Source organism: Perca flavescens, chromosome 20 (assembly GCF_004354835.1).
Source record: "Perca flavescens isolate YP-PL-M2 chromosome 20, PFLA_1.0, whole genome shotgun sequence".
Taxonomy (NCBI): Eukaryota; Metazoa; Chordata; class Actinopteri; order Perciformes; family Percidae; genus Perca; species Perca flavescens.
The window spans coordinates 28255525-28267086 of NC_041350.1; the positions used below are offsets into that span (position 1 = coordinate 28255525).

The 11562-nt window shown below is 38.0% G+C and overlaps 1 protein-coding gene across 4 annotated transcripts in view; it reads right to left on the bottom strand.

Moving 5' to 3' along the window:
* Positions 1 to 6539: 6539 nt before the first annotated feature.
* The window catches only part of letm1 (leucine zipper-EF-hand containing transmembrane protein 1), a 28931-nt gene continuing 23908 nt past the window's right edge, over positions 6540 to 11562 (bottom strand). For 2 of the 4 annotated variants that reach the window (XM_028566764.1, XM_028566761.1), the window contains 3 exons: positions 10827 to 11020; positions 9060 to 9198; positions 6540 to 7184 (listed from right to left, as the gene is read on the bottom strand). In XM_028566764.1, the coding sequence (XP_028422565.1) occupies positions 7035 to 7184; positions 9060 to 9198; positions 10827 to 11020 (483 nt within the window). In that variant the 3' untranslated portion in view covers positions 6540 to 7034. Of the gene's footprint in view, positions 7185 to 9059; positions 9217 to 10826; positions 11021 to 11562 lie in introns of all 4 variants that reach the window. The other 2 variants (XM_028566763.1, XM_028566760.1) reach the window with 1 other exon arrangement.

Below are 11562 nucleotides of genomic sequence, written 5' to 3' on the forward strand. Positions count from 1 at the left end.
CAGCTGTATGAGAAATGTAAAGTGCATTTACAGTCTACAGTGACAATACTCAGCAGAGGACAGTCAAAGAGTTAAGACAGCGAGCTAAAAAGAAATCGGCCGTTTCTTCTTCCAACGAAGGCCTCGATATTCTCAATTTAATTCTTTTTTTTTTTTTTTTAGGCACCGACAATTGCCTTTTTATTATCGGAAAAAAAAAGGCCTCGTCATTCAATACCAAATTTCAATAACCGAGGAGTGCATCTCGTCAGGGAGCCAATAGAAGAATAGAAGAATGCTTCTACCAAGATTTAATAATGCTTGTGATTGGCTGTCTAACGTTAACATGTCGTAGAGGAACGCAGGAAAAACTCTACATTACACAGTAGCAGCTGAAAAATTAATTTTTAAAAATTGTGCCGTAATGCATAATGTTGTAATTTCTTTTCTTAAAATGGATGTTGATGCTGCAAAGAAATGCCCACACACTGTCTAACTTGCACAGAAAAAAAAGTAGTTTAATAGTAGGCAACGTTTTGGTACTAGACATCTTCCATTGTCTGAAGACGGTCTAGTACCGAAACGTTGTCTCCTATTTAACTCTAAATATTATTTTGCAAGGTAGACAGTGTGTGGGAGTTTCTTTGGGACATTTTTGATCTGCTTGACACACAGACATCGTAGCTTCAGCGGGACGTTATCCATGGGACACTGAAGTGTGTAGTCTTTCTAGTTACGTATTTTCACAGTCTTATACTTCAACAGTTTAACAATAAACTGAGACTTTCTTGACTTGCAAAATTTTCTATTAAACTGATAAACATCATATGTGTAATTCATGGCTCAATTCAAACGGGATAAAAAAAAAATAAAAATGTTGTCTTTCCCCATTCACTCCCGTTCATATTCTTTCTGAGTTAAGGTCCCATGGCGGTCCACTGGAAGAGGGACTTTGCCGCTCTATCTGAACGATAGCCAGCCCTATTCTAACCAGCCTAAAATGTCAAAAATAAAGTCACTGTATGAAAAACGACTTATTTAAGATCGCTGTCTTAATGCTCCTGATGCCAACTGGATCTCTCCTTTTCTCCTTCCTTGGGTAGACTTTCAAGAAGTGCAACACTGCTACAAGCGGTGAACCAGGAACTCTGCTCTGCTCCTCACAAAGACAACACAATCACAAACTGCCATGCACAGCGGCAGAAGTCTTTGTTTTGGGGGGGGTTGGAAATATAGGCAATCCTACTCTTTTAGCTTTAAGTCTGCATTCAGTGACTGGCATGTGGCTTCTACAGGATCTCCTTTTCAAAATGCATTCTTTTTTTCCCCAGGATTTCAAGAATGCATTTTAAGGTTTGACAGGTCATATCCTGGTAGGATATGACTGTCAAGTCATATCACTAACTGTATGGCTGAAATATATATTCCTCTCATGAATATACCAGCGCATGGAGTTTTAAGTTATTTATAAAGCAGAAATGACGAGCATTGTCTAATTACAGCTTCTCATGTTTACGTCTGTTTGTATATTGAATATCTTTAGATTTTGGATTTGTTTTTTTTGGACTTTGTCAGACAAAACGAGCACTTTGAAGATGTCGCTTTCCTCCGTTTTTTTTTTTTTTTTTTTTGGGTTTCTGAACTGTTGGTGGAACAAAACAAAAGTTTTTAAGACGTTGGCTTGGGCGCTGACAGATTGTAATACTTTTTTTTAAACACTTTATAGACTAAATGAATAACAGATTTGTGCTTCTTTTTTTTTTTCTTCGAGCACTCAGCATCAAAACAGTGGCCTTTAAATTAAATTTAAAAACTTTCTGGACCTGCACTGGAACCTTAAGTATTGATCTCTATCAGCCTCCCATGCTCTGGTATATGTCATATGGGTGTAACGATATATCAATTCAATGATCCACGATCCAATACTATAGATGCACAATAAAAAAATAGCGATCCATTTCATTTGAAAGATTACCCTATTATTTTAGATTCCCAATTTATATTTATTCTTTTTATTAAAAAGAATAGTTTGTTCTTAATTTAAAGAGCTCAGTAATAAAATTGTCAAATCATATTTTAGTTGCTTTTTTGAGTTGATAGATATGGAACTGGGTTAAATGGCAATATGATATTGTCTCATATCGTTCACAGGCCTCTGAATTACTTTGAATCGAAATCGCATCCGTTATGAAGATATCAGGAAATATTGTATCGTTGTCCAAAGAATCGATGGAATATCAAATAACTTGTGATTAACACCCGTAATACGTCACTGTTATGCATCTTCCCCCGCTCTGACCTTTGACCTAGAAACAGTGGCAGTGCCGCTGATGTACACAGCGCTGCCGTCAGACACGGGGACACAAACACCGCTCTCTCCTGCCAAGTGTAAAGGAGGAGTTGTCACAACGTTCCTGTGACGTGTTTACACTCACTGCTGATTAATTGGGCAGAGAGCATGCCATGTCCTGCAGGATCGTCTCCAACCTAAACACAACCCTCCAGTGGAGCTGGCTCTGGCCCATGTATGGGGCGAGTGTTTACCCCGCAGCCATCAGTCTGACTAGTCCCAGGCCGAGCAGAGCAGGCAGCGCTGGCTCGGGCCCGGGACAGTGCCTGGTGGGACACCAACCAGCTCTTCATCATCAACGGTTAACGACAGACGATTCCGGGAAGGGAATAAATTGAGCGTCGTCCACTTAGCGTTATCTTAAGTTCCACTTTGTTTTCTAACGTTTACACCTGAGCTCTTCTCTGGTTGCCGTGGAGGAATAACTATGACCACAAACTACATAACATTCAACAGTAAAGGTGGATCAACAACTTCACTGAGTTCACACTGCAAGCAACACGACAAAGTCCATTTATTTTCCACAGAGCTGAGCAGCCAGGCAAACTGCGCCAATGGGTTCATATTTCTGTTTTTCTTCATTACCTAAGAATTTCATTTAAAGTCATAAACAACAGATACAGTATGCCCTGCAAGACCAAAACGAATGTGAAACAGATCACCACCATTCAAAGTCTCCTAATTTCTCAAATCTTCATGGGTCATTGGTTATTTACCCAGCAGCTTTTAGGCATTTTTCTATTGTTTGCAAGCAGACGAAATTGACGAGGTGGCTCCTTCCAGCATTACAAGTCAATGGAGAGCCGTGAGTTGTTTTACCCTCCGGTGGGCATTGTTTTTGGAGCTCTGTCTCTACTGCAGTGGTCAGTTAAGATGTCAAATAATTCATTTGTATTAGGTTGTTTATTTTCATATCAATTAATAAAGTAATAATTAAATTCTCACATTATTTGAACATTACAAATGTCAATAAACAGCTTCGACCAGAGAGTCAAAACAATTAGCTCCCTGCACTGCCCAACGTCGGTTGAAGTTAGTGCTGAATCAATCTGTTACTTGTATGAATCATTTATTTAACATAAATTATGAACATTAGCTGGTTCCGACTTCTAAAATGTGAGAATGTGCTGATTTTCTTTCTCTTTTTATCTCTTTGTAAATTAAACTAGCCAAGATGCCAGCCGAACTTAGCCCCGCCCACAACATTTGAGGTCGGGAAGTTCAGTCTGGACTTGATCCGTTGTGGAGTAACCAAGGGGGTAAGCGAGCGTCTGGAATGCGTAGCTCCTATGGCGCCATTTTGATGCTAACAAGTGATCACCCGCCGTTAGCATTCCATTGACTGCCATTAATTTTGACGTCACTTTGACAGCGAATAACTTTACATCTGAAGCGTTTAAAGACTCTATTTGTCCATTGTTCATTTCGAAAGAAACACGACAATGTATAAAAGGCTCCATTACCTTGTACCTCACGTTATGGGTCCGTAGCAGACGCTTTTGTAAAAATAGGCTAACGATTGTGTCATAACCAAGCGACTTACTGTCTCATAGTAGAGGAATTACCATATAGTATAGGAGAAGCTCGCAGGCAGTTTGGACTTACATGAGCTGTTTAGGTTTAATTACTGATGTTAACTAGTATTTTAGTTAGCAATAATTAGCCTGTGCCCATGTTATCTCCTTACTTATACCTACGCTCTCCGTCTCTGTAAGATTGGGAATGATTGAGATTTCTCTTGGCACAGCTACCAGATGACTTACAACTTTCAGACACGTTGCTCACGTCACATTTACGTTGTCTCTCTCAGTTGGAGGCTGGTAAAGCAAGTGATCACCAGAAAAGTGCTTCTAATAGCCTTCACTGGTCTCCGTCCAGAGCAACGGGGTCTGTTGGTCCATTATATATATATATATATATATATATATATATATATATATATATATATATATATATATATATATATATATATATATATATATATATATATATATCTCAATGGGAGTAACTATGCTCCAACCAGTTCTGTTCGGACCAATCAAATTGTCAGGGCGGGCTTAATACGAAAATGGGCAGATGATCAACAGCAACGTAATCAACCACGTCACCAAAAAGCGCTTTGGTTGAATTTGTTTACAACAACCCACGTCACCCTGCACTGAGCAGGCTTTTAGGACTTCTCCAGAGGTCCTGTAGCTGTAATAATGGCTATAGCTAATGGGTGTAATTCACCATGTGTTTTCACCTATTACACCCGTGGTATTATCTTATGATACATCTGAAGGTTTTATGGATGTATGTATGCTGTAAAGCCTGTAACGTGGATGTAACATCATTAGCGTTTCCCAAACTGCCAGGGCTATCGGCTAGTAGCTGACGTAGCTAAGTATCATGTAAACGATCAGGAACAACGAAAACACAATGTTTAACCTTAATGAATATTTTAGACAATAAAACGGCGAGTTCATGAGTTTGCCAGTATGATGTTACTTGTAAGAGACACGAGAGAGAAGCTCATGAATGCGCAGTGTTGCTTTGGTTGCTACGACAACACAAACAAACTTTTTGCTAGTGCGCATGTCCATCGCGACGTCATTGGCCAGTCAACTCGCAGCTTCTGTGACGTCTGTCTCCGTTGCTCTGATTGGTTGTAGGTCTATCCAATTGAGTCCAGAACCATTTACTTTCCTGGTTGGGTTGAAAAACGCCACATAATCACAGCCCAGTGGAGCAGTATCAGACTCATATTCTGACTAGAATCTGAGTATGACCACGTCTGGCTAAAATTAAACCCACAGATCATGGGTTGTTAGTCAAACAAAACAAATCATTTGAAAATGTCACCTTGGGCTCATGTTATGGGCATTTTTCCCACGTTTTTTGACATTTCAAACAATTGCCAAAATAAAATAAATATAATCAAAACCATCATCAGCTGAACGGCCATGCTGCTTGCAGTGTGAACACAGTAGAATAAATGCCAACAGGCAGCGAGATGAAAGGAAACGTGGTAGATGACTCCAATAATATTCAATTCAATAATATCTGAAATCATCACTTCGTCCTTGTTAATAACCCACACATTCATCGCTACAATGCCAATAAAACAAACCACCTAACTGAGGACTCAGTATGTGCCTCAAACAACCTTAGCTACAGCTAAATTCATTCAGACTTCTTCAGCTCTAAACTAAATGACATCAAGTAAATCCTCAGTGGAAAGAATGTCAGAGCTCTACCATCTCCTTGTAATACTCCAAAATAAATATATAACAGTATATGAGCCATTATTATCTGTGTCAAGGGAAGGCCACTTTGTATTTAAACTATGGAGGTCAAGATTAGGTTATCACACTAATCATGTGCACAAAATAAGCTTACATTCCCCAAAAAGTTACTTTCACCCTCTGAGCAGACAACTACGGAGCCCCTTAAGGGACATGGGGAATTTTTTTTTTATTAAAGTGGCAAATTCGGAATTGGAATAAATTACTTCTCTGCAAATTTCACACTTTGCAAAGTCATCCAGTGGGCCTGATTGGACCCTTTGGCGGGCCGGTTCTGGCCCACGGGCCGTATGTTTGACACCCCTGCTTTAGGGGCTCCGTAGACAACCTCCAAACTGAGCAATATTTTATTGTCGCTATACTGATTATCGCTGCTCAGAAATACCAGCCAGTCCTAACTGGTTTGTTTGTTGCTTTCAGGAATAATCAGAATCTGTTATAAAATGTGCCACAGTGCAACTTTGGCATTTTACAGAGATCTATTGAACACAACAGGAATAGATATGAGAGCTGTGCTACAACGAGATCAAAGATTATTATGTAGTTAGTACAAAATTAAATGTTATACAATGTAGTTATATTTAATATAGATGCTTAAATTCAGTCCTTTGCGTCTACAGCATGAATCCTCCATTTACTTCCGTTTTAGAAAGAATGATTAACGTACAGCTAAGTCTCTTTTTGATTTTAGACTTAATATTTATTTTTAATTCTGCTCTTCAAATTCACACATTACTCTATGTTTTTGAATGAATTTCTATGCTGTGTGTATTTATACATTTGGTTTGCAGCCACCATTCTATCCTCCTATAGCAATAAGCTAAGACCTGTCAAAGTACAATTCAGAAAAAAAAAAATAATAGGTTACTTTACAATATAAGAGTATGATGAATAAACAATAAAAAGAAGATAAGTGAGTGAAATGATGGTAATGACGATGTTTTTTTTACTGTGCAAAATTCCAGAAACGATTTCTCATTTCTCTGAGATGATGACATAAATGAAATGAAAGGCAAGACGGTTCACCTCAAACTTTAAACAACAATTCTCCTAATATATATTTTCCAAACATAGTTTTTGATCAATTTGCCTTCTCTTAAGTCAGGAGAACAATCAGGGTTTCATGTCATTGTGTTCCCTCTATCAATAAGTAAAATTTCACAAAACCAAATATCAACATATAATACATCATCGGTCCAGAACGGTTTAACATTTACGTTACAGTGTTTATTTTTGGGATTTTGAGTGTTTTAAAAAAGGCAATATGCCTTCTTTTTAATTTTATAACAATTCATTTTTAGGAGCTCAAATTTATGTTGAAATTACATTTTATATCTCTCTCCAGGACCATCTGGTGGCCAAGGTTTTCTGTGACCGGGTTTTACAAGTGCTATGTGTCTTTATGGAAAATGAGTTAGTTAGTTGAGTGTGGCTGCCTGTTCCTTCTCCGCTTTATCTTTGGCCTTTTCCTTCTCCAGCAGCTTCTCCTCCTTCTGCAGCATCACCATGATGTCGGCCACCTGAGTGGTGGAGATGTCGATGTCCTCCTTGTCGATCAGTTCCACCACCTGGGATCATGCAAAACAAAAAGGAATTCATTTAAGCCCCTCAAATTTGGTTTCAAATCTTAAATATGTCTGTATAATGTTAGAAATTAATTGCTAAATAAGTCATACATTTAAAGTCAAGTTGGGAAAAGAACAGGCAGTTTCAGAACAGATTAACAGTCAAAAACTCAGCTAATCTGCTTCATTGGGTATCGCCAATGATGTCCTGAAACGATTTGATTCCGATTCACAAGGTCCTGATTTTATTCTCCAGTTCAGTTTATTTTATGAAAGTGAGCAGAGCAAATTAATAAAACACATGATTTCCCATGGGTTAAAAAAATCCAGAATTAGCCAAAAGGCTATTTTTCATCTGTAGTCCCCTGCCCTTGATGTTAAAAAAGGCTTTTTGAAATACAAAGAAACAAAAAGGGAGACAAAAAAAGCAAAACCAAACTTAGCACAAAACATCACAGAAACAGAAAACAACAAAACAAAGCACAACGCAGAACGTAGCACAAGACAAGACACAGCACGGAAGCAGAAAGATGTACAACAAAGCAAAGCAAAGGGAAAAAAAATTATAAAAATTACAACAGACACAGCCGATAAGAACAATGAAAGCAATATTAAACTAGGAGGAAACAATAAGTAAAATTCATATTAAGTTGACTTTACAAACTAAGAGAATAAATGTATTATAAATAGTGTTAGTGCTAACATGTATACGTATTGACCATCCAGTGTTTTAGCTGCTTGGTAAAAGACGTATATGTGGTTAACTGTCTGATGTGGTTTGGGATTGAGTTCCACTCTCTTGACTCTCTGATGGACCAGGCTGACTGACTAAAAGAACTTTTCCGCAGCTGAATAACACGGTCTCCTCTTGAGGATCCCCTTGTGACTTGAACAGTATCTGATTTTCTGTTGATGTAGGCAACAAGTAGCGGTGGAGCTAGGTTGTGAGTGACCTTATATACCAAGCATACGTTTACATATTTCATTAGGTCTTTATCAATTAGGTTAGGGAGTTTCAATATCAGTTTTGTTTGGATATGAAAAAGATTCTCAGAGAACTCCTGCTGTAAATTGTACAAGCAAGAAGCAACCCTCATAATATTTTTTTATAATTTACCAAGTGAATGTTTACATTAAGAACTGACTCCCAAAAAGTTTGTTTCAAGTACTATTATACATCCATGGTGAAAAGGCAGGTATTAAAAGATCGATTTCTGGATTTTATGAATCGATATCAGATCACCCAAACAAAGATTGAATTTAATTGGAGAATCTGTAGCCTTGTTAGTCAACTGGATTTGGATTTTGAATTTTAGTAATGATTGTACGTACCTTTGACATGAAGCAGAAGTTCGGCTCGACATTGTATAACTACTTTTGCAAAATTAATCATATTAATCAATTAAATTACGTAGTTAGCTGATATGATAGCCACATATTCAATCTTGATCTTAATTAGGGCTGCACTATGTGAGGAAAATATATATTATTTTGGCTGATATTGCGATATGATTCACGATATTGGAGGGAATGATCATTTTTGTATGATTATTCTCATTCTTATTGAAAAATATTAAAATCAAACAAATGAAGGGGATCAAACAATAACATTCTTTAGTCTGTAGAATACGATGTGTAGGCCGGAACATCTCCACAATACTTCATTCAGAATGTTTTGAGACGATTTTGCGATTTCGATAAAATTGCGATTAATTGTGCAGCCCTAATCTTAATTACTTCAAATATTCCAACATAGTATGTGAATTCAACATACACTGATAAATAGTTGATGTGTTAAAACCTAACTGAATGAGATACTTCAAGAAACATCTTTACTGAATGAAAAATACAACACAAATCAGGCGAGTGTTGGCCTACTTTGATGACGTCGTCGATGTCGATCTTGCCGTCCTTGTTGTCGTCAAGGGCCTCGGCGATGCTCTGCAGCTTGTGCTCGGGAATGTTCTGGATCTGCCGCATGACACCGATCAACTCGTCGATGCTGATCAGGTTCTCCCTGAAGGTGTAGAACAGACTGCATACAGGAAACGGTATAAACCAACATGCAACGGACACGTGGTGGCGAAGTCTCAAAGTCAAACATGCCAAACCGATTCTCAAGCTTCATTGGTTAGGTTCAAATTTTTGGTCAAAGCTGCATCAAAGTTAAAGCAACACTAGAGCACTTTTCCCGCTTCGGTCCCCCTACAGGTTGGAAGCGGAATTGTTCATTACCGCTGTTGTAATGTTCAACTTACAGATCCGCTACCCAATCTGGTAAACTTGCATAATGTAATGTAATGGACAATTCCGCTTCCAACGTGTAGGGGGACCGATGTAGGAAAAGTTCTTTAGTGTTGCTTTAATTCATGCTAAAAATTAATCAATGGTTTGAACAGATTTTCAAGCTGGTAAATACAGTTTAAAGCTGCTCTGGTCAACTTTAAACAACTCACAAATTAAGGCAAAAAGAATCAATTTAGCCAATTTTTATTTTTACATAGCAATATTGTCCTGTGCGTTGTTAAATCAGACACCTAATTAATCCTCAGTAAAGGGTAAACAAAGGGAAGAGGATTAGGGCCATATGTGAAAAAAAAGTATTTGAGTCCTGAGTTTAAAGCTAGAGTTCTGAATTTATAGTTAGAATTCTGAGAAAAACGTCTGACTTTATTCTCAGAATTTTGACTTTAAACTCAGAACTCAAAAACTAAACCTAAACAGTTTGAACTGTCTTAAATCTTTCCAATCAAGCAGCTTAAGTACGATCTTTGTATTCTATCTGATTTCACTCATCATTAGGGAGCATTAAGTATTTATTAAAGTGGGTGCACAGCAACCAGTGGGGGGCACTCTGGTGTCGGGAGCAGAAATGGAAGCTGGTTGATCCTTTACAGCTACATTTCAGCATCTGACAGTTGAAACCCATGATGCAATGTTAGCATTGAGCAAGCAAGCAAATGGCGGTTTACCACAGTTCAGCTTACCTTGTGGGATCACTTTTTTTAATAAAGAATAATCTGTAAAATGTTTAATACATTATGATTTAGTTTTACAATGGTAAACTTATAACTGGCATGATAACAGGATATGTTTTTTTCTTCTTCTGGGAAACTTTTTGAGCCTTGTTTAATCTCCACTACCATTTCACAATGAAATTAATGATGATGAAGAAAAAGATACAAAGTCAACATTTGAAAAGAAACCTTAAAGCAAGCAGGACTACCTACAGTAGTTACGTAAACTAAACAAAAAAAGCTCATGCAAAGCCATAAGACCTTTTTCTTTTTTTAAAGCAATGGTCCAACATTTGGGGGAATATATTTATTTTCTTGCACCTGCATATGTGGCTGAGCTACTTCAACCATATTTGTCAGTTTGCTACTGTATTTCTGTGGACTCTTAAAAATCAGATAAAGACCTACCTTTTTAGACAGACATTTGGTTGACCTGTCTGCACTTTTTTTACGCATTGCTTTGTCATTTTAATTGTGTTTTTTTATATGTATCATCTTATATGTTTTTTTATGTAAAGCCCATTGTGATTTTTATCTGTGAAAAGTGCTCCATAAATACACTACTTACTTTATATGAACCACCACAGACAGCAGTGTATTGGTTAAGAATAACATATTCAGCTCTTACCCGACAGGCGGGCTGGTTCCACTGTCCATCTGTCCGTCCAGGATGACTTTGTCCTTCTCCAGCTCCACGATGATCTTGTCGATGCGACCGATCATGCGGTTGACTCTTTTGGACAGACGCTGGCTCGCCTTTGATTCCTCCAGCGCCTTTTCTTGGCCGGTTTTAGAAAGCTCTTTCTTTATTTCTTCCAGATCCTGGAAAAAAAACAAACACACCGCATGAAAAACTCCAATGGCAATACAACACGCAGACAGATAAAAACACTCTTAAAACCTCTGGAAGCTTTTTATTTGACTGGCAACAGAGCTCAACTGTGTGGTTCCCGGAAGTAAAAATCCCATTGATTTTCTCCATAAGTATTTTGATTATCAGCAATAATGTCTAAGCCATCCGAGGCAGACTGACCACGAGCTACAAGGTTGTGAAACGAAAATGTCTGCTCCTGGAAAAGCTAGAAGTCTGTATGAAATCAACCTTGTTTTAAGAAAAACAGGTTTTAGCTTATGGAGAAATACTAACACTACCAATAATCCTAAGCGCAGGATCCAAAATAAGCACCATCAACTAGGGATGCACCGAATCCAGATGGTTAGGATTCTGCCAAATTCCGAAACCGAATACAGAATCCTCCTCCCATCCTCAGTCCATTAACACAGTAAAGTGGGTTAAAGCTTTTAGCTGCGACTGTCCTTCCTTTGCCGTACCTGAAGTTGCTGCATTTTGGCTGCTGTCTGTG